Source organism: Semicossyphus pulcher, unplaced genomic scaffold, assembly GCF_022749685.1.
Source record: "Semicossyphus pulcher isolate SPU_LCO1_2020_fin unplaced genomic scaffold, fSemPul1.0.p SCAF_8, whole genome shotgun sequence".
Taxonomy (NCBI): Eukaryota; Metazoa; Chordata; class Actinopteri; order Labriformes; family Labridae; genus Semicossyphus; species Semicossyphus pulcher.
Window position 1 is genome coordinate 11,158,881 of NW_027211759.1, and position 23,628 is coordinate 11,182,508.

The 23,628-nt window shown below is 41.0% G+C and overlaps 2 protein-coding genes across 5 annotated transcripts in view; both read right to left on the reverse strand.

Annotated features, from left to right (window-relative positions):
* pthlhb (parathyroid hormone-like hormone b) overlaps nucleotides 1-23,628 on the reverse strand; it is a 117,882-nt gene that overhangs the window by 2,450 nt on the left and 91,804 nt on the right. The window lies entirely within an intron of this gene.
* On the reverse strand, nucleotides 61-23,205 carry LOC138612584 (caldesmon-like). 4 transcript variants are annotated; one of them, XR_011309713.1, is made up of 18 exons: nucleotides 16,182-16,402; nucleotides 15,696-15,799; nucleotides 12,109-12,234; nucleotides 11,572-11,890; nucleotides 11,456-11,497; nucleotides 10,686-11,381; nucleotides 10,563-10,598; nucleotides 10,391-10,458; nucleotides 8,892-9,138; nucleotides 8,652-8,780; nucleotides 6,928-6,971; nucleotides 6,769-6,847; nucleotides 6,397-6,528; nucleotides 6,173-6,322; nucleotides 4,414-4,485; nucleotides 4,296-4,320; nucleotides 3,744-3,780; nucleotides 61-1,929 (listed from the first exon to the last, which is right to left on the reverse strand). XR_011309713.1 is itself a non-coding variant. In XM_069685925.1 (17 exons), the coding sequence occupies exons 2-17, from the start codon at nucleotides 15,767-15,769 to the stop codon at nucleotides 1,913-1,915; spliced, it is 2,268 nt and encodes a 755-aa protein (XP_069542026.1). In that variant the 5' UTR covers nucleotides 15,770-15,799; nucleotides 23,176-23,205; the 3' UTR covers nucleotides 61-1,912. The 4 variants fall into 4 exon arrangements, 3 of the variants coding, with proteins under 3 accessions (XP_069542026.1, XP_069542027.1, XP_069542025.1); XM_069685925.1 differs by lacking the exons at nucleotides 4,296-4,320; nucleotides 16,182-16,402 and adding an exon at nucleotides 23,176-23,205; XM_069685926.1 differs by lacking the exon at nucleotides 4,296-4,320 and having other exon boundaries at nucleotides 10,563-10,588; nucleotides 10,775-11,381.

Below are 23,628 nucleotides of genomic sequence, written 5' to 3' on the forward strand. Positions count from 1 at the left end.
GTGACATTTGTCAAAGTGACATCAAAACAACAGAGCTGTTAATTTTTTTTTCTCTTTTTTTATTGCTGAAGCAAGAAAAACAATTGAACAACATCCAAACAAAGCAAACCACCTCAATAATACTGAAAAATAACATTTAGGCAGGATTCAGCTCATGTGGAACACCAGGGTACAATTTAATTACAGGCATTGTAAACTGATGTTAGATGATAGAAGCAAGATGGCTACCTGCTTGATAAATAGCATTGCATTTGGTCACTAAGTAGTTGTTACAGTGTATACTTTCTTGCAAACGTATTTGTTGGTGTTTATATTTTCTAAAAATGTGATTTAAAACTGAAAAAAATGTAGCAAACCTTAGTTAAGAGAAATGTTCATTTGCTTGCATACTGTGTTCCTCTGTAGTTCTACGCAGCATCTTCAATGGATAATACCTGCTGGTGTGAGGTCATGGACTTTTGGGTACCTCTTTATAATAAGGCAACTTTTTATAAGGTGTTCACGAAGCAATCAAATCTGCAGTTGTAAATATTGATAAGTCATTAATGAAGAGCTTGTTTTGTCTAAAATAAAACATCCAGCTTGCAGTTGTAACTGTGGATAAATTACCTTCGGTCTGGATGCTCTGCAAAGTTTGAGGTATGAGCTAACATGTGAGAGTTTACAACCATGCTAGCTACTCTGTGAGGCTGGCTGTGCTTTAGCTAAACGCTAACATCAGCTTGCTAACATGCTCGCAATAACAAATGTTAACATGTTGATGTTTAGCTGGTACAGTACACACAACGTTCACCCTCTTCAGTTTGTTAGCATTTAACGTAACACTTTTTAACTCGCACTAAAACTAAGCAATAATTTGGTCATAATGTTTTGACCAATCGCCTGGTCAGGGCACGACCATTGACATTACAGCTCATCCTGAGGAGAGCATGAAAGTGTGAGCTAAATATCATAGCAATCAACTCAACAACTGTCGAAACATCTTGCTCAAAAACAGATGAAGAGGCGCTGCATCGCTGAAATCAGTGTGATTCAGCCCTCGGGGATCATGAATGCCTGTATAAACTCTTCATCCCGTAGATTTTGAGATATTTCACTGGTTAAGTAAAGGTTGTGACCTGCTGGTGGCGCTAAATAAACTGTTAGGGGATCATCAAAGTCATTAGGGTTCATCCTCTGAGCACCACGAACGCCTGTACCAAATGTCATGGCAATGCATCCATCAGTTGAGAGATTTATTTGCCCTAAAGCCACAAGAGTAGTAACCCAAAAACCTGCTCTCATGAATGACTTATGAAGCCGTCGGTTGCTATTTATGAACCCTTTATAAAGTCTGCCTTTTTAGAGAGTGGTACCAACTTATTAATTAACTTCACTATATACATGCTAATCACCCATCATCCAGATCAGAGGCCTTACACTCAAATGTGAACTGTGAGATGGACATCAAACAGCCTCAGTTATCACATGCAGTCAGAATAGTTTATATCATAATTAAAAAGCAGTGATTGTGTATGATAGCAAAACTTGATTGCGTAAAAGCTATATGACGATACTTAACAAGAAGCGCAAGACCAACAGTTAAAAACAATATAACATTGGTGTATGCAGACCAGAAATGTATAAAGACTAACCTTGGGTAAACAGATATACTACACGATCTATGAAGGATTCAACATGTGGTACTTTGTCCTGAAAACCCTTACTAGGTTTTGTATACTCTGGGGTTTTGGAAATGTTGCAGATGCTGGAGTTCTTTAATGTTGCCGATCCTCGTCCCTCGTCTTTTCCGTATTTGGGTATGAAGTCTTCAAAAATACAGGTTCAAAGGTCGAAGGTAAACTGAAGCACATACAGTAGCAGAGCCTTGAGTTTGGTCGGGTAAGGCTTCATTTAAAAGGGATGTCACTGGTTAGCGTCTCACGCCGGCTAATAGAGAGAGACAAACAGTAAAGATCTATTAGTCATTTAAAACATAACTCATCGTAGTTTATTAGGTGTTAAAGGACATTAGTCTTTGGGCTGTTCACCAAAGCTTTATCATACATACTTCGCTGTGTACATGCTGTGTGTCAGTAGAAAGTTCTAATGACAAACACCCTACAGACAAATCCGGGCCACTTCTCTGTTTGATTGAAAGCTTTTACTTTGTCGTTTGCCCTTTACTCCATTCCTCAGCGTCTATTTCTGATGAAGAAGTGGGGAGGTTACAAACAAGGATTGCTATTTAGGTTCGCCGACACTCGACAAACACTTTTCCACGCCGATTGTTCACGCTACGGCTCAAGGCTGGAGGGCTCGATGTTGGAAGAAATGTGAAGAACACGAAGAAAGACCTCTTGTTTTTATGCTAACAGGAAGATTATTGCTCTTATAAATCACCCTTCAGCCTTCAGGGGTAGATTTGAGCTCTTTATCATCAGCACTGAGTGAATAAGCCTGATGATCGGGAAAGATTTGCTTCTTAAACTGTTAGTAATCCTCCCCAGCAGTCAGTTGTAATGTGAAAATCAAGCAGCTGCACTCTGGTATGCTCAACAGCTCGCCGACACCCTGCGTGGCATTGGCCGGCCCAGGTGGCAGCGGGTGAACAGTGCACCACAAAGACACGACAGCCATCCCAGGAGTCTGGAAGGTTCTTTATACTGGGAAACAAGGTCAGGGTGAGGGTTTTTTTTAAATATAGACCACAGTGCCTACAAAGCTGAGCCCTGCCAAAAAATCTCCAGCAGCAGATTTGATTTACAGTGAACAGCTAGTCTGGCACAAAGGACGGCTGGTGGGTTGTAGTGGTTATGAGTCCACAGGGGGCAATAAATCAGTTGTGGCCTCCCCCCCCCCTCAACCACAAAATGTTTTGAAGGGCATACACACTTCATCTAAACTCTGCTTCCCACAGGGCTGATCAAGATAAACCCTGGTTTAACATGGAGTATGTGCACATTTAGATGAAAGTATTCAGCTCTACAATAACACTATATAATGACACATCAGCGTCTAACAATTATCAACTCAATTCACCAAAAGCTATTCAGTTTGGGAATATGACTTTTACAGATGAGAGGATTGATATAGAAATGGAGCTATCTTTAGCGAGTTAGCTGTTAGCTTTGACCTAGAATCAACATTGCCAGGTAACTGGCAGAGACCTCAGGAAGTCAGTACGCCCAGCCAAGAATTGGTACAGCACAAAACCCACTATAAAACCATTAATTAGTCATACACTTTGGTTTTTATACAAATTTAACAAGTAAATATGAAGTTTTAATGTCAGCTCGGCTTACGATGTTAATATTTTAACCATAGAGAAGAGCCAGGTTTTCATCCTGTAGTCTAAGCTACGCTAATTCAGTGCTGGGGTTTGCTTCATATTTAGCATTCCTTGCTAACTTTTGGAAGAAAGTTCATTATCTTTTCCTAAATGTAAAACTATTCCTTTAAATAGTCTAATTTAAGTGTACTCATTATGCAGCAAAATATCTCCCTTTGATGTTAAATCACTGTATAATGTATTATTTGATCATTAGTACTGATTAAACATATGGAGCATTTTAATGTTGTACATTGTCAAGGTTTACACTTTAGTTTAACATGTAGCAGTGTTTGCACGTCCGCAATGATAAGTATAGGTAAAAATATAAGGTCGAATAAAATGTGAAATACTCAAGTTCAGACATTCTGAATTGTTCTTTAGTAAATTCATTGAGTAAATGTCCTTCATTACAGTCACTTAATAAACTTACCATTGGTGGTAAACTTGCTCTTGACTCCAAATGCCAACTATAAATGAGAGAGAATAAAATGTAACAAAGAAGAACGATAAATTATACAACAAATAATAATAAAAGACCCTCCTGCCTCCTTTCATTAAAAAGAAGATAATGAAAATCCCCCCATAATAACTCCTTACAGAAATATGTAAAAATAATATATTGAATCAGTTAAGTCATTTCACAACGTAAACATGTAAACAAACAACCCAAACAGTGTTGCCAGACTGGATTGACAGAAATTGGAGCCCAATAATCAGCAAAGATGCTGAAATTTGTATTTATAATTTTTAGATATACTGATCAATAATACTGAGAAAACATATTAAAATGTAGGTAATGTTACATTTAATTAGATATAACATGCTTCAGAGCTATGACTCGAAATATAAGGAAAGTGTCCCAAAAAAGTCTGGCAACACCAAACACACACGTGTTGTAGCATCATTAAACAGTGTAAACACCACAAAGATCAATCACTCTGTGCCAGTGAAACATGCATTGAGTATTATTTCCAAAGGTTACCTCTTACACCTGTTTATCTGGTAAACTGAATGAAACAAACAGTAACGTGTCACTATAAAGCAGTTGATCATTATTTTTCCCCCCTCCTCCACAGCAGAGTTGTGTGTGTATTTGTTACCTTGCCAGGTGCTGAGCCCTTCTTGGTTTCCCACATGCCACGCTTGTTACCCATGTCACCTGGTTTCACATCCTGCGACAAATGAGACCAACCAAGACCCCTTTAGTACCATACAGTGGTGGAAGAAGTACTCTCATCTTTTACTGAGGTACCAACACATTAGTGTAGGAACATTCTGCTACAAGCAAAACTCATGTGGATAAAAAAAAACAGTATTTCCCTCTGGTATAAAGTATAATGTAGCACACAAATAAAAATGCTAAGTGCACTTGTACCTTGAAGTTATATTTAAGGGTAGTAGATGCACTTAAGCAACATGCCACCACTGCAGGGGTTGCTATTATCAGCAATAGTGCTGATATTTAGTATAACAACACTGTCTCCTGTGGGATATTTAAGCAATATCACACAGGAGGGCGTGCTGTTGTATTCAATATTAGCACAGCTGTGATTCCATCAAGCATAAGCTACAGACACATGAGATGGAGTGATACATTGAATTACACAGTTAAAATCCCAGTAATGCCCGTCCAATCCAATTATCAAATACAATCCAAAGTATATTTTATATAACACTACTAGATTGTTATTACTGATTTGTTATGTTTCTGATTGTTTGTGGTAGCTAAGCTGAAATGTTTGCAAAATAGCACCTTTACCAGTTTGAAGAGCAGACATAGAACAGCAGGAAAAGTTTGAAGAAAACTACAACGGATGGAAATACAGAGAGGAGAGAAAGGAAGAAAAGAAGGAAACACCACAGTTAAAATACAAAAGTATACTGTCACAAGCATGCAACAGACTGCCGTACAACTTCACACCATCAGAGGGGGGTGTTGCCGTAAGAGTGACGCCGAGGCTATAACTGTGCCTCTGGCCAAGACGTTTGACACCAAAGATATCTCGCTCATAAATTTCATGCTAGAACAATGTCACACGTCATCTCGCAGTGCCCCAGCATGCTGACATGGTGCGATGTCTCCAGAAGACCTGGTAGGAACAGCAGCTGGTGTCCTTCTTAAAGATGAGGACACAGTGTCTACCAAGTGACCTCTCTTATTCTGCTCTAAAAAAGGACATTTATTGTTCAGCGTCTTCTTACTTAGATTTGTCAGTGTTGTGAAATATTGGGAAGATTCTATAATAACGTTTCTGTATGTGACAAAAGGGAAGGGACATGACCTTGGGGGAGACTTAAGCTATAGAGTCATAGTGAGTTGAAATATGTTTTCTTGGCTTACGTGCATCAGATACAAAACTATTTTAAAAAGCTGTATGCTTGCGCTACACTGTAATATTATCTTGAATACCTACCTAGGGGCCATAAGTGATTGATGTGTGTGCAGAGGCGTGTACAAACGGCTGTGCAGGGAGGCATGTTGGTATTCAGATGACACATAACTTCTGCTGGTTGTTTTGTTGTCGGACCGTCTGTGACAATGGCAATAATATACTTCTTCCATTCAATGATCTTCCAGAGAATAAGGCTTAAATTCATGTATTAAAAAACCAGTATGTACAAAGAAATACTAGACAGAGGAGGTGTTGTTGAGCAAACTGTCCATGTGGTGTCACTACACTCCAGACGGCGACTACAGCTCAGATATAAAGGCGGCAGCCAAAAAAAGGCTGGGATGCTGATGTGCAAATGATCTGCGTGTGCAGAGTATCAAAGGATTACTCGATTGATGTAACACTGGTGTCTCATTTACAATAGTGTGTGCGTGTGTGAGGAAGACAGGGATTTATCAGGCCTTACTGCTGGCTTTGCTGGTGATGCTGCTGCCGGTGCTGGTGCCGGTGCCGGTGCAGGTGCCGGTGCAGGTGTCGCCGTCTTCTCCGCCTCTGCAGGCTTTGCCATCCAACTGTTGACTCGTCCAGTCACACCTCCTTTGATACCAGCCACATCCTGGGAGAAGAAACACCTTTGCCACTCTTGTCTTGTTTCAGTTAATCTCTCTGTGCTCGCTCTCTTTCTCTCACCTTGTTTGCAGGGGCTGGACTTTCAGAGGAGCTGCCCACGTTGCCTTTCTCCCACATGCTCTTGATGCTCCGCGTGCCTCCTGTGGGAATATCTGCCATCGGAGACTTTGGGGATTTGCCTTCTTTGTTTCCCTGTTGAAATAAAGGATGGATTTAAGTTTGATATGGGCAAACATTGCTGCATCGACGGAGGATCGCAGGAGGAAATCAATTCAGTACTTTTAATCGTTTTTATCTCCATTTTACGTTACTTTCATATTTGCGATTAATTTCACGTATTTTGTTGTTTTCTACATTTTTTTTGGTACTTAGTGAAGGATGTGATTTGTCCGCCTCTGTCTGAGGATACTGAGTACATTTGTTAAGTCTCACCTGGATGGCAGAAGTGTACTGGTCCATTCTGTTTCCTATCTTGGACACGATTGGGCTGTGAGACACTCTAGGTGTGCTGCTGTGTGAATGACCAACACATGGGACATTAGCTCGGCTCATCAATCTTTATTTGACTTTAAGTAACCTTGGATGGCTCACCTTTTCTGGGCTGATTTGTTCAAGAATTCTGCCTTCGCCCCGATCTGTAACAAACCAGCAGAGTTTCAGGTTACATAACCAGTCTGTCAGTGATTTGCACAAATAAATTCAGACATGGTCAAAATGTCCCGACTTCCTTTTTCTCTTCAAAACAACCTCACCGGGAGGCAGACCAGTCCGTCCCTGGAGAGGTCTCTCTGTACTTGAACACTGTGTCTGAATGACTGAACTACTGAGCTTGGTTGTCTGGCAGCCAGGACACACACACACACACACACACACACACACACACAAAAGACACACACAGCTCACACACACAGTCTTGATTTTATGACTTCGGGGGAGATTACATTTACTTACATCCATGGCCTGTAAACTTAAACTAATCCTAATCCTAGCTACAACTCTCCCACTCCCTTTTCTTACTTTAAACATAACTACACCCAAACCGAAAACTAAGTCATCACCCTCAATGTGATTGTGTAATCAAGTCCCCACAACATCATTAGTACAAGTACACACAAACACACACACACACACACACACTGAGTGCTGCTGTTCAAAATGAATTATACACACACAATTCTCAGCATTCCTCCAAAAATACTCCAGCAACAAAATCAGCCAGACAGGGTCTTGAAAACGACCATATTTGACTAAAGCAGGCGCCAGATTTAGCCATCTTTTTTTTCTTAGATTCTTGTCGACTAACAATATATCGGCAATTAATCAGAATTAAAAACAGATATTGTAATTGGAACTATTGAAAAAAAAAAAACTAAATTAAGCCCCAAACCATAAAGGGAAAAGGTGAATCAGTGTTTTTTTATACAATGTCTCAAAACTTTATGCTGAACTGTTCCTCGGAGCCTTTGAGGAAGTTTTTGAGGAAACGCTCCGAGCGCCTCGAGTTGAAAAAACTTCAACTCAAAGCAGAAAAGCGCCCGACGTCATGGGCGTTTTTTCTCATTGTCCAATCGGATGAAAGGAGAGGCGAGCCTTCTGTCAGTTTACAATGTAACGGTTAGGTTAATGACAGCTAATGATTCGGTGGTTGCCTTAACAACAGTAGGGAAAAAAAGCCGCCCCCAGCTGCTAAAGCGCGCTCTCTCTGATCGGGTGTTTACTTTCACAAAAAGGCAGTGCGGTGCGCCCTGCTTTTTATGCCTGCAAAACGCGTCCTGTCGGATCGGGCCCTAAGGAAGCTTCAGAGGTGCTGGTTGGTGGAAAAGGCCAAGCTAGCTCTCTCGCCCATTTGAGGTTTTTAGGCTAAGCTAACTGAATACAGGTAGTGTGGGGTAGTACGCTTGTTATAATAAACTTCACAGCAACATTAGTCTCAGTATTGGCATCATTTTTAACTCATAACAAGGCTAGGTCAAAACCTAGTATGTGGCTGACCGCATCAGGTCAACGTGCGCTTTTGTGGGCAATGTGTTACAAGGACTGTCCTTATGAGGCCGATGACGTAGGTGAGGACAGCGGACGAGCAGCCCTGCCTACTCCCCCAACAAAGTATCCAGAGCTGTATAGACAGAGAGTCGCGTCAGTGGAGGTCCAATATGCTCCATGATCTGCCATTGCAACTCTCTCTCTCTACGGCTGTGAAAGGACCGTCACTCCCTCAGTCGGTCAGTCAGTCACATACAGATATAATTAAGTTACTATCTTATTCATGCTGGAGAAAAACTCTTAGATATCGGATTCTTTTCTCCAAAACGTACCTTTGAGGAGCCTTTGGGACTGATGGCAAAGGAGGGTTTTGTGGACCCCTCCTCTTCCATCTGCTTCTTCTTCTCTGCAGCCTCCGCCCTCCTTTTCTCGATCTCCTCCTTCATCCTCTTCCTCTCCTCCTGATAAAACAGAGAAATTAAATGGCACGCTTTTTTCACTGGTTACAAACAGATTCCTCTTCTGATTAGTTAGTTAGTATATTTCATTGGTATGCTTCAGTCCATCCTTGCCTGTTCCTTGGCTTTCCTCTCCTCCTGCTCCTGTTTCTTCTGCTTCTCCTCCTCCTCCATGACCTTCCTCCTCTCCTCTCTCTTCCTCTTCAGCCCCTCCAGCTCGGCCTCTGCGTCCTGCTGCTTCTGCTTCATCTTCTCGATCTCCTCGCTCTCTGCATCGTTTCGTCGGCGCTTCAGCTCCTGCAGCTTCCGTTCGGCCTCCTTTCGCTCTGCGTCATCCGCCTTGGTGGAGGGAACATTGTCCCTGCTCACACAAACACAACACACAAAATAAAGTTGAAAATGAGTCAGAATGTCAGCATGCTATCATTGTCATAATGTATGTATAATGTTTACTGTGTTTATCAGTGTAGTCAGCATACGAACAAAAAGTAGTTCAGGCCAAGTTACTCTCCCACCTCCACGTCTTAACCCATGAGGAACAGAGTTACACCATGATGTAATCTGTATTTACAGGGACGTGGATTTCCGGGAAGGCAAGTGTTTTGATTTATGTTTGTACTACGCTTGTAGTCCGAGTAATATTGACCAAACAGGCATCAGTGGGCTGCGTCGTATGCAGGAAAAACAGTCAGTGAGGAGAGCAAAAGCAGGCGGAACGTAATGCCATCCGGGCTCCCATCAGCGTCATCTGACGACGATTTAGCTTCTTATTAATCTCTGTAAACAGACATCTGCATGCTAACAGCTAACAATCTGTTCTAGATCTAAAATTTAACTTGATATAAATTCCCTTGATGCTGTGTCACGAAAGCCGTTCAGATTTCCCGACTTCCTCGAATGCATCAGATCGATCCGGCCTCCGTTCAACAAACAAGCATTTTTAAACGTTTTCTTCTCCTCTTGAGGACAGACCTGACAAAGCTTGACTTTTTACTTCTTACAAATCTGCATCATGATGTTGAAATTTTGGCGAAGGCAAACCCCGTTAATAACAAGTAGATCACAAGAAAACGGTCTTGACGGGGAGTCGTTTATCGCTTACCGCCAGGCACGTTCACCGGTGTCCCCAGAGGCTATGTCGTCTCAGACTGCAGCCGATGGGATCCGAGATTGTGATGGAAGTAATAATCTCTTCTGTATTGAGTCTACGCTCTAGAGGTTGTGCTTCTGTGTAAGTCGATAATGTTATTTTTCTAGCAATGTCAGTCTATAGATTTTGGAAGCAAAGTTTCTGAGGGCGGAGTTCAAATGTCAACATACTTTGTCAAAGAAAAAATGTAAACCCCACATTTAATTGCCTGGAAAACTCAAAGTTCAAACTCTAATCTGTAGGTTGCACTCGATCATCATAAGAATTAGGTTCACCAAATGTATTACAATTCACCCTCAGGGGAACATGAATGTCCGTAATACATTTCATGGAAATCAATCCAATAATTCTTGATACGTTTCAGGGTGGACCAAGTGGTGGATCTGTCATCGAATGGGAAATAATGTTTGAAAAGTTTATGTTCAAAGTGTCATGTTGGAGTGAGAGGCCTGGTCAGCTTTACCTCAATGTCTTCTCTGTTTTCTTAAGTTTGTTCTCAAAGAGAGCTCCGTTCTGTTTGGCTGGTTCATTCTTGTAAAGGAAGGAAAAAAGTTAGACATTAAACAACTTTCTTTGTTCCAGTTTATCTTCCATATTTTAGGAGAGTGCATTAGAGACAACAGATTATGTTTTACCTTGTCCTTGAAACCGAATCTCTTGGGCTTCTCCTCCTGTTAGAAAATGATTTAAATAATGAGATCAGGAGTTTGTTAAACCCACAGATAAAGATACACGACATTAAATGAGTCACATCATACCTCCTCTTTCTTCTTCTTCTCCTCCACCTCTCTCTTCTTGCGCCTCTCCTCTTCCTCTTTTTTCTTCTTCTCTTCAGCCTCCTTTTTCCGCTTCTCCTCCTCCTCTTTCTTCTTTGCTTCCACCTCCTTTTTCCGTCTCTCCTCTTCCTCTTTCTTCTTCTTCTCCTCCAGCTCTTTCTTCTTCTGCTTTTCTTCCTCATCCTTTTTCTTCTTCTCCTCCATTTCTTTCATTCGTTTTTCTTTCTCTTCTTTCTTCTTTTCCGCCATCTCCATTTTTAGCTTCTCCTCTTCCTCCTTCTTCTGTCTCTCTTCCATTTCTCTTTTCTGTTTTTCCTCCTCTTCTCTTTTCATTTTTTCCTGCATTTCCTGTTTCTGTTTTTCTTCTTCCTCTTTTCTCAGCATCTCTTCCGTTTCCTTTTGTTGTTTCTCCTCCTCTTCCCTCTTCTTCCTCTCCTCCTCCTCCTTTAGCTGCCTTTCTTCCTCCTCTTTCTTGAGCTTTTCTTCCATTTCCTTTTTTTGCCTTTCCTCCTCTTCTATCCTCAGCTTTTCTTCCATTTCTTTTTGCTGTCTCTCCTCTTCTTCTTTCCTCTTCGTTTCTTCCCCCTCGTCAACAGCAGGCACAGATTCTTCTTCTGCATCTTTCTGCTCAACTTCTTCTTCTTCTTCTTCTTTTGGTGCAGCCACCTCTTCAATCTCCTTTAAAAGAAGTTAGTTTTGTGTTAATTTCTGCACAAATGAAGTTTGCAAAAATCTAACATAGGAGGCGATACCTCGTTTCCTGTGCTCGCTGTTCTTGACTCCTCAACAGTTTCCTGTCAAGAGAAGCAACAACATCATTTAGATGGATAAATTGACTAAAAACACTCTTCCACATCTTCCACTTTACCTTCTCCTCCTCATCTTTCTTCCAGGAGTTTGTATCCGTTTCTACCACCTCCTCTTGGGCCGGTTCCTCCTCCTTCTTCTCTTCCTCCTCGTCCTCCTCTGTGTGTTCCTGCCTGCTGCCGACGGATGACGGCTCTTCCGGCGTGCTGTCGGTGCCGTTGGTGGTGCTCACGGTGGGGTCCAGCTCCTTCTGTCTCTCCATGGCCTCCTTCATCCTCTGCTGCCTGCGCTCCTCCCTCTTGGCCAGACGGTCCAGCAAAGCCTGGTCGTCATCTTCACCTCCAGCGCTGGTTGTGGTGGAGGAATCGGTCTCTGTTACACTGTGAGAAAAGGTTATACACTTGTTCTTAAGAGCAGCAGAGCTTGAGAATCCAGTTTAATCAAAGATAAATCTCCAGATACTTGAGTGAGGCCTGGACTGTTAGGACTACAGTTAACAGACCAGCTTGTTAATCTTGTCTCTTGTTTTCCTGGTTTCTCCCATCAAACAGTGTAACACATATCTGCATTCTACCCAGAGGCTCTGTCGACACTCTACCTGTTCGTGTTGATCACATCAGAGGCTCCAGGCTCCTCCACGTCCCTCATCTTCTTCCTCTCCTCCCTTGCACGTCGCCTTCGCTCCCGAGCTTCCTCCTCATCGTCATCGTTGGTACCACCCACACTAAAACATTACACATATAGTACAGACAAATGAATAGTAGTTATTGTATGTTTGTTGATTTATTCCAGAATGAAATAGCCATTAAACAAAACAGAACACAACATGAAAACCCTTTTTGTTCATTCTGAAACTCCACTGAGGGTTATTTCTAGTTTAGAAGACTTGATAATCACTGGTTGTTAGTATTAACAAAGGCCTACAAAATGATAAAACATTTGAATTACATTTAAATTCATTAATTATGAGGAATTAGATGCACAAAAGTACACAAACAACTATAAGAGTGTTCGGAGAGTGCATACCTCCACCAAAGCCAACGGTCCAGGCTTCTATGCTCTGCAAATCAGGCAGAGCAACAACTACATATGTTTGGATATATTTCCAAAGCAATAAGAATAATTGCTCATAAGTCAGATCTGCTAAATAGATCTCTCCTCGAAACACCCCTCCACCAAGTTTAATGTAAATCAGGCCAGTACGTTTTTCTATAATCTTTGTCAACAAACAGGCAAAGAACAAAACCTTAACCCCCTTGGTGGAGGTCAAATTATGCACCTTATGTTGTGTGATGTAAGTATCTGATGACCCCTCACATTTAGGTTGTGAACCACTGACATCAGCCACGCTGACTCAGATTACTTTGTAAGTAGAGATAGACCGATATGGTTTTTTCAGGGCCGATACCGATTATTAGTAGTCAAGGAGGCCGATAACTGATAATTGGAGCCGATATTCATTTGCAGTAAAAGTGAAAATATTGGCGTCAAAATTTTGAATAATACAAACTCCAACACTTAACTTTGTTTAAATGCCTTTAAGCATATGTTTATTAAACAAACAAACAAAAAGCGCAGGGAGTTCCCAGGGTCAGCAGCATCTCTTATAAAGTTAACTGAAAATTTAAATAAATAAATAAATAACTTCCTGAAGTTTTATAAAGTAAATAAAACAAAGTTAAATAAAATTTGCATGGGAATTAATTTTTTCTCCTCTCCGCCGTGTGTGTGAGCACTCTGCATGCACAGCTTTGGCTGCTGATTGGCTGTTACCCGTGCCATGGCTCTGCGTGTAACCAATCAGTGCTGTGGGTGGGACAAGGTTGGAGACAGAGTAGTGACTGCAGACAGAGAGGCGCGGCTGCATCAGAGCCAAAATAACCCAGTTTTAAATGGATCTCTTATCGGCCATCGGATTAAAAAAAATAGAATAAATAAAATAAATAAAAAAGGCCGATGCCGATATGCGTCAAAATGCCGAATATCAGGGCCGATAATCGGCCCGACCGATAATCGGTCTATCCCTACTTGTAAGACACAGATGATGATGGGAGATGCCACAACAGAAGGGAAACAGACTAAAACATGCAACACATTCTTGCATCTGTCTGAGGTCTAAATGTCACATTAAAGAAATCCAGAGTACCCAAAGGAAATCAAATTTCATCAGAGACCCAGATAGTGCTGGGAGAATAACCTGGAAAAGGACTAAATAATAATGAGGACTAAACCTTTATTTACTCTCCTGTCTTTCCCATCTCACTCACATCCTGATTCATCTACCAGTGAATTCTTCTGGGATGTTTCTTTCAGAGCATGACCAGGCTTTATGAGGCTCAGAGAGAGGGCTTGACACGGCTCATTGATAAAGTACGGGTATTATTTCTCTCTTGTCTTCCTGAATCTCCAACACAATGATTTACAGATGTTGTAAGAGGAAGCGCTGATGGGAAGTCTGTCTGTCTTTAAAACAAAAACAAACACTCAGACTAGGCGGAAATCCAACAAATCCTGAGGCAGAGGTTCTTGCTAACAGCATGGGCCACCTGAGGAATCATCCAGGAGGTAAGTTAAAGGCCTGCTGTTAATCTTCTGGACCACCAGAAGACGAGAAACATAAATGTTGACGGAAATATGACGAGAGCTTCTCGGCTAATGATGAGGCAAAAAAAGTAGAGCAATCAAAAACTAAGGTATTCAGAGGAGGCTATCTTGAGCTGGAGTAAAAATGTCAGGCAAAAACATTCCAGCGTCTGCAGCGTTTCCTCGCAGAGAGGAGCTGAGAGGCAGAATAAGGCAGGGCAGGCTGGGCTGGCACTGCTGGCGGGGCTGGGCGCTGGACTGTGAGAAAAATTTGCCAGGAACGCCTATTTTTCCACTGGAACACTGATAAGACATCAGATAGGACAGGCAGTACCCTGTGAGTTGGAAGAAATTATCCTGAGCTGCAATGGGTTTTATAGCACAAACACCTTGACTAATTGGACGCCCTTGAAGTTTAATGTGATGTGTCTCTGTCAGCCTTAAAGACCATTTGTTCCAAAGATGTAAATGTTAATCGTCATTTTGTATAAAAAGCTGGTCATCGAACACAACTCAAACAGGAGTAAGAAAAATCTATGTGATGGGCATTATTTCAGCGGGGGAAACAATAAACATTTGACGCTAGAGTGAGTCTTTACAACCCCAGGAAAGAGTGTGTAGGATTAAATAGAAACTACAGTAGCCATGTTCATCGGAAGGAACATGGTCATAGTTTTTAAACAACAGTGGAGGTGTATGGCAGAGAGGAATAAGATATATCAAGCTTTGGCAACAGAGAAAACACTTGATGATGTCCACAAAATAAGTTATCCTGCTAATCTTTTAGTCAAAATGTTTAGCTACATGTATGAACTGTGAGGTCAAACAGGATATTGCTCATATTCTGCATTCCCTCACACTTTATATGAGCGCAGATTGTTTCCTATTTCTCTTATTATGCTGTGTGATACAGTCTAAACAGTCAAACCTTTAAAATAACACTCATGAGCAAACATTTAACTTCTAGAGAGGATGTCAGCAATAAGTCTTTAACAGCACTGTAATATTTATCTGAGCGCAGGGAGGGAGAGAGGGGGGCGACAGAGAGCGAGAGACAAATCCAAACAGCAGCACAGCCGACTGACTCCCTGATGAGAGGAAAAAGGCGGCTGAGATCATTGAGCCGTCATCGCCTGAACACCATCCAAGTCCTGTCTGCTCTGCTCTGCTCTGCACAGGCATAAACCCAAAGATAGTCACATTCACAAATACACAGAAACTCAAGAGTTTGCATGAGTTGTGGATCATTAGAAGTCATTCTGAGGAGAAAAATCTTGAAAGCCTTTATAATGGTTCATCGCTCTACAGTGTAGAAGGGGCTTCCCCGTGAACAGCTGGTGTCTCAGAGCTTTGTCAACAACTGCACATGTAGTTTATAGAAGTAAAAGTGGGGGAATGTAAGCTCCTGATGATCAGATACGCTGCACTGAAGCTGTGAGTCAGCCTGGCAAACGGACAAAACTTAAGAGGTGATATCCTTTAAAGTTAGTACAATCTACACTATGTCATTTATTTTCTAAATTCAACTAGCAAAACGTTGAATGTCCATAAATCTGTGTTTTTTTCCACATATGTTTATGTGTTCAAATAGGGCTCACTCACTTGTCAGTATCGAGGCGCATCTGCTCTCTCCTCTGCCTCCTCAGCTCCATGCGGCGGTCAAAGTCATCGTCCATGATGCCCAAAAGGTTCTCCTCTCTTTCTCACTGAAAGACACGGTTGCGATGTTGGATCATTTGTGCCACATTCAGTCACTCTTGGATTAGTTTCTACATACTTGGAACGACTGTTTCTCCAGGAGAAACGCATGCTTTGAAAATCTCCTAATTGCTGCAGTGCATGGCACATTTTTTAGAGTATGATCATACAACCATGGGATGAATCTCATTTCATCATCATGTTAATTTCACAGCTTTGGTAGGTTTGAAACAAAGTATAAACCATTAATCAGGTTAATTAAATAAAAATGTATCCATAAATGAGCTCCACATCAGTAAACCCACCGCAGTAAAGGTGGACCACCCAACACAGCTTCATGGCATAGACAGAAACATAAAGAACTACATTTCCCCTGATGGTTTACAGTACCTTAGCAGTAGCTGAGTCCATGAACAGCGGCGTCTCCCCTCTCTTCATACATCAACTTCTACAGTCTGGTTTATATCTCAGCCCGTCTGCAGCACTAAGAATTCCTGCTTGTTCTTTCGGCCACTTTAACTACCAGAAAAGGCAAAGCCTGCCTCAGCGCTCCTCTCCTCCTCTGCTTCTCCTTCAGCCTCCCTCCTCCTCCTCCTCAACCTGACTCCTGCCCTCTCCCTCTGTCTCACTTTCCCTCCCTGATCTCTGACTCCAGACTCTCACAAACTGTTTCCCTTAGTTGTTTCCTTGCTGGTTTTAGCCTGATTATTTTCTTAAATATGTTTTTTTTATTCATTCAAGACTCCCTTCTTAAAAAATCAATAACTCCTATTAATGTATATCTACTATTCTGCCAGTAAACCAGACTATTTAAAGATGTTGTGTCTTTAGTTGCATCACAAGCATTGAGGGTTCAGGAAATTAGTTTCTTCTTAAAAACATTTTATACGTAGCACATAATAGAATTTGTTAAAATGTGATTTGTGTCATATTGACCTGGAGCATGCTATGCTTTTATTTATCTTACTTATCCTTTTGGCCTTTTAAGCCTTTTATTGAGAGAGAGAGAGAGGACAGTAGATAGTGTCAGAAACAGGGAAAGAGAGAGTGGGAATGACACGCAGCGAAGGGCCGAGGGTGGCAACCAAATTACTCTATTTCCTTTTCTGCACTCATGCTGACAAACATGCTCCCTATATAAGTATTTTCAAAAATCATGTATGTGTTTCATCCAACATAATTTTACTCTAACTGCCAAATGTCCTTTTCTGAATGGAGATGGAGGCCCATTCATCCTCTGGGCATCCCCATCTCAGCTTTATTTGAATAGAAGAGATTGGACAAAGCTCTGCTGAAACTCTGTGACATCCCTCTGACATCAGACATGATGGAGCGTTCATCTTAAATGTGCAGATGCTGCATTATAGATTATTATTCTGGTATACGGCGGCCAAAGTACATTATCTACAACCCAGTGTGCATCTACAGAAGTTAACTGACAAGCAGTGGATCTAAAATAAGATGATATAAAACAGTGTTTTTGTCTGCTCTGGTAAGGATAATGTCTCAAAGCTTACCCACTAATCACCCTGTGCAAAGTGTCCAGCTGCAAACTCCTTCTGGCTATAGATAATCCTGAGTGTTTATAGATATAATCTGTATAAATAGAGTGTATAGACTTGGGTGTGGTAACTTTATAGCCCTTAAAACTTTTTCGAGCCCTGTTAACACCTCAAGCTTTAGGATCCAATACAAAACCAAAGCCTACAAAAACCCTTCATCATATCATATCTCTTAGAAGCAGAACACTTACCAACTTATCAACCATCTTTTAACCATCTTGTTAAAGTCTGTTGGAAAGTCTGGCAGTTACTCCAGCCAACACATACAACTGTGAAGTTAGTGGTTATATCCCTTCCAGAAGATAAAGGCAACAAAAATGTGAAAAAATAGAAGAATTCCTTTTTCAGACTTACAATTTGCTGTATTAGAATCCCAAATTATCACAGTTGGAGAATATCAGTGTTGCATCATGATAAGGAAAGGTGTGATTAAGGCAGTATCTGCTGCAATGCAGTCCCTAAAACACACAAACTAGCAGTGATTAAGAAAACTGTTCTACTTAAGACTCAGTGAGATGAACTGTATCATATCTCTCAAGCAGCATGGTTTAATTCCTGGATGTCTATTGTATCAAACCTCTTTACATGTATTGTGCGCCACAGAGAGCTGATTTTCTCCTCACTTTGATATGGCTTACATCCAATGTATTTATGTCCTGAAAGGTCCAGAGCAGCTCAGTTTAATCTCCATCATATGAGGTCATAAAGAGAGCCACATAAGTATCATCCCTTTATTTAGAGATCTACAGCTTCAGATCTGAGGAGGAGCCCACCAACAGTGAGCGGGCGGTCATAACAGGACACAAGGATATAACAGTTTAGTTTTTACAATGGGCGACACCATATACAGTCAGAGAGGTTTACAAACTGAATCAGAAGAGGCCTTCTTCTTAAGCACCCACTACATGTGTAACAAGAGAGTCAAGAGCTTTCCTGGAAAAGGACAAAACGGGAACACGATTCATTTTAAACATATTCCTAATAAGTTTATGCTCTCAAGGCTGGTTACACAGTTAATGTGAATTGCAGATGCACCTTGCTAACTAGCAAGCACTAGCATAAGCTGATAACTTAGCGTTTGCTTTAGCTCTTTTCTTGTTCCAACCTCTTGTCAATTTGCATACCTGCTAAACAGCAGCATGTTAACATTGTCGTTCTGTGCCGTACATACAGCAGCTGCAAAAACAAGCTAAACTTACCCTGCAAGATGATGATAATTTGATACTACTCTCTACAGATGATATAAAAGTCTTTGAGAATATTTTCATGTTGGCACCAGTAGCACCAGTGTAGTAGAATACAGGTGTAACTCACCATCCTCCTCTGCATCCTTCATATTGCTCATCATTAAGTGACTGAAGGAGGTATTCCTGCTATGTGATGCCTGCTCTCCTGTACAGTATGTGCAACACTAAGCCAACACCAGTCATCCTTTGTGTCCTACAGTCTTATGCATGTGAGATCGTAATGACCGCAACAGTCAGACCTCAACATTTTGACCACCCTTATTTCTTATAAAATCATTAATCATGCATTTAAAGTCATGCTTTTCAGCTCTAATCGACGGGTGTGTGAAGACCTCACATCTTTAGTCAAACATGACACACACAGCTATCCATCACTTCCTCACAGCTGTTTATATGGGACCAATTAAAGTCTGCACACAAAGGCTGGTCTGTTTTTGATCCCAGAGCTGATGTATTATGGACTCTGTGGAGCACACAGAGACAGACTGAGCTGCAGGCTAACAGCTCAGAGACATGTCAGAGACTTCAGGCTTGTTTGGATTGGCCCGGGTCCAGCGGGGTCGCTGAAGTTCTGCTATTCTAAAGAGTAAAAACCCCGCACTCCGACAGCTTGACTCGAAAGTCTTTCAACCCCCCACTTTGTTCACAAATGTGGGTGCTCATACACAGAGACACACACAGGTTATAGATACTGTCTCACTTGAGAGTTCCCCATAAAAGCTGTCCCATCAGTCACCAGACAGGTGATTTGTCTGGATTAAAAGGGTGAATTTGAGGGGAAATATTCCTGCTCTAACGCTGAAATAATCCAAAATATGTTGCATAGTCCATCTTAGATATAGCACTGATTGTATTGGCATTTTAATTCAAATTTCTGACATAAAGTGAAATAAAGTTCACAGATCATTCTCACATGACAAGTGCCAAGTTTCTAAGTCAACCATCTGTAACACATTTGTCTGCATGCGCTCCCTCATTGTGGAAGGCTCAGTATCGAAAGCTGTTGCAGCGCCTCCTTCTCTCTACCTCTACATGCTAACTGAGTTCTGTGCCTAACACTCGCCAGACACCGCTCATGAATATTCATTATTGTGTTGCAACAACGCAACTGTCACAAGAGTAGACAGGCTGTGACAGGGGAACAACTCTGGCTTTCTGCTGGCTGCGTCTCATTGCCTGGCTTGGATTTGACAAGTAGTTTGACAAAAAAGTTGTGTTTGCATGTTCTGTCAAATGTCTGCAACATTTTAATGTAAGCCTTTCACAGCGTGTTGTCTTAGCTTTAATTAGAAGTTCATATACAGAAGAAAACTATGGCACAATACGGCTTTTAAAGGAATTGATTCTGCTGTCTGTGAGCAAGAGCCATGAGGTGATTAGCTTAGCTTAGCTAAACAGCTAGCCTGGCTTTATCCAAAGTAAAAAAAAATATGGCTTCCAATACATCTATGTAAGGTTTACCATGTATCTCATTTTCTTATTTTAATGTATACACAAACAGGAAAGGAAACTTACAGTGAAGTACTGGTACTTCTCCAGCCTCCTTTTTAAAAAAATATTTAACCCCCTGTGAAAACCATTAATTGTTGTTTTTACATTTTAAATAGTGTATGAATCAAGAAAAGATATACCATCGAAATTATTGAGCTGTTATATTGATGGTAGGTCTGTTTTTTAAGTATGGACATGGCCGGGCTAGCTGTTTCCAACCTACTTCCAAACGCTATGCTAACACCTCTTAGCTCTTCTATAAAGTAGCTTATTTCCCATAATGTTGAACAGCTCCATAAATGACACAATTTCTGGCATCAAAACACCTTTAATGTTACAGGACTAATTCTGTACACACTGCCAGGCTATGCACCTATCCTAATCATACAAATACACATAGAAGCAAGATATAGCTCATATTAAACCTGATAACTAAGCTAGAGCATGTAGACATATTCAGAGGTAACCAGAAGTAAAATATTTTCTGAAGACCGACAGCTCTCTTTGACCTTCGGTGAAAATGTTCCCATAGCAGCAAAGCTGTTTATCTAAACATGCATAGAAGAGTGAGGGTAACCTTAATTGTTTATTTGTTAATCTAATACTGCACATCCGTCACATTTGACATACTGATATATTATACTGATACGTCGTTGCTCTGAATAACAGCAGCTACTTGTACAAGATATTCATGTTTAACTCTAGATCCCAAAGTCAGACAAGGTTCCTGTTAAAAGATAGAGAAAGTGCTTATACACGCTAACTGTTGCCTAAGAGGCGTTTGCAATCAATCAAGAACCAACAGCTGCTTACTCCACATGACCAAACATGGTCACGTATGAAAAAGTCTCTGACCAGGACACAAATTCCACACAGTTAAAAAGCCACAACATGCTGCTGTGTTGACCTTTTCTGCTGCCCATTAAAATGTTTGTGTACAGTTTGGTTGGAAGGGAGTGTGTGTTGTGTAGCTGGTGATAACCATCCACTGGTAAAGTGTGGGTTAGAAAGCATCTTATCCTCTTTATGAAGACTGAACAACAGGCTCAACAGGACAATCACACGGGCTCTGCAGCTCTCCACTCGGAGCTCTGCAGCTCAGCTTTGTTTTGAGAAGCAAAATCACAGTAGTTCATCATCATGTGGCAGGTGGACCTTAAAAAAGGAGAAAAATTGTTGCTTGCTTGCTATATTTTGTCAATGACACCAACTACAGTCAACAAAAGTGTACTGCAATCCGGATGTAGTTTCCTCCTTGACTGTACACTCAATGGAAACAGATGCAGCTACGTGCACTCCCTGTTCTGCATCCCGTCAGCGGAGATGCTGAACTCGGCCTCCTTTTAAGGAAGTACACAGCCAGTGTTAGTCGTGGTGTCCCATCTTGGCAAGGCCTCAGCCCGTGGACAGGGAGCATGGTTTACTCTAGGAAATACCTGCTGCTGTACAAAGTGACAATCCAAGAATAACCTATTTCCACTGTGACTGTGATTAATCGCCTTTACATAACGCTGCTGGGAGGCTGTGAGAAGCTGATTTTATAATAGAAGACATTTCAGCAGCTCAATAGGAACAGCTGTACATAAAAATTGCTTTGAGTATTGATGTAAGAAAAGTTAAATCTCCTTACATCTTAGTAGACTTGATGGCAGACTGATTGCTTATGAATGACTTCATTAAGGCCTCTTGCTAATGTGGAAAACCATTTCTTCTACTGCTTTAAGTGTCCCACCCGTACAACTAGAGAGCAGACAGCCTCCCTCTCTGTCAAAACACAAAACTTTATTAGTACAAAGATGCATCTGTTCATTAGCAACTCTTTAACATTGGCTTTTGGACTATTTAAAAAGTCCTGTGCGTTGAACACATGAAATACAAATCATTGAACTCTTCTTCTATGATTTGTTGTTGTAAGGCTTTGTGCACAAACATTTACTGTAAATTCACTCTCATGGCGCAAATGTATCTTGATTTCAGTAATCGAGAAGAGGGGAGGATGCTCTTGAAACCCAAACTCATTTCCAGTCACCAGAGAGAGATGTGTCGGTGGTCATAAACTCGCACACCCAAACCCCTTGCGGTCGAGCTCTTATCTTCAATACCATCTAAGGAATAGGAGTCTGACTTGGCATGTCAACCACGGCAAACAACTTTTCCACAGCCAGACGTCTGCTCAGTGTATGAGTAACGGACGCTAATGTCAAATTAGAGCATTAACGATAGAGCAGATTCAAGTGTTAAGTGTGCAGGGTAAGGGGGTTTGGAGCCGCTGAGCTGTAGAAGCACACAGCAACAGAGTGCAGAATTTTTCTGCTTTGTCACATTGTCACTTATATCTCCTGTTAGAGCAATAAAGGTTCTGCTGTCTTGATACTGTTTCGTGTTGGATGCAGTGCCTTTCATTTCCAATCCTAGTTTAATAGTATACTAAATTACACTTAACTACATGACTCTCCACTGAAAGGAACTTTTGTTTATTGACTTTATTGCAAGTTTAGCGACATTTTTTGCACTGCAAAATGTAAAATGTTCCTTTTGTACAATAACATTTTCAGGATGCCTCCAAAGTCTGTGCATTTATATATAATGAGAAGAGATATTTCAACATCCTCTACAGTCATTTTAATAGCCATTAGCTAAGCTAATTATCTGCTTTAGTTTTTTTCATGCTTTAGCTTTTCTTATAAGTATTACAATAATTCCCTTGCAACCTTTGAAAGGATAACTTTGAGACAAGTGTTATTGTAGTGAGTAAATCAAATGTGAAATATTTTTCCTAGGAGGAGCAGAGGAGTGAGCGAAGTATATCACACATCTGTCTATGTAATATGTTGTAGTCTTTTAAATTTAGAGCATGTGTTCCCAAAACAAACCAGCTGATTTAGTTTAAGTCTTGTTAAGGAGCCTTGACATCACATCTAATAATGTATGGAGCCAAACACAACTTTAGCCGTCATTAATGCCAGAAATGATCTGCTCAACTGTGAATAAAAATCATCTACAATTCCCACAGGTAAGTACTATCATTACATAAACAACGCTGAGTTAGAAGAAAACCACACTGATTATCATCATCAAACTTACCAGGCCTGCAGAGCAAAGGGACTGTTCTTGCTGGAAATCAGGAGAGGGAGAGCGACCAGAGGTTTATAAGCACAGCATGCAGTGTGCAGCCCCGCCTGCTCCAGCTGCCACTCAGGGATGTTCACACAGATGATCTGTGTGTAAATTCTAATGTTCATTTCTCCTGTTAGTACACAGAATACATTTAAATAATTTGAGTTTGATAAACTTTTGGTAATATCAATCTGATTTGGTTCTATTATGATAAACTATGTACTACTATGAACTTTATGTAGAGCTTTTAACTTCCAACTAAAGTCTATTTAAACTATATATATTTAAATATACACTTATTTTTTCTCATGCTTGTCCTGTCTCAATTCCTTTTGTTCACCGTTATGTTTATTTCTATGTAAGCACATTGAGAGCCATAAAACAGAATCTGATTCCTTGTATGTGTGCACATTATAGTCC

Coding starts and splice junctions, on each gene's coding strand:
- LOC138612584 (XM_069685925.1), bottom strand. CDS start 15,769: ATGGACGATGACTTTGACCGCCGCATGGAGCTGAGGAGGCAGAGGAGA. Junction 10,599..10,685: donor AGAAGAAGAAGAAAGAGGAG/GTATGATGTGAC, acceptor ATTTTCTAACAG/GAGGAGAAGCCCAAGAGATT. Junction 4,486..6,172: donor CATCACCAGCAAAGCCAGCA/GTAAGGCCTGAT, acceptor CATTTGTCGCAG/GATGTGAAACCAGGTGACAT.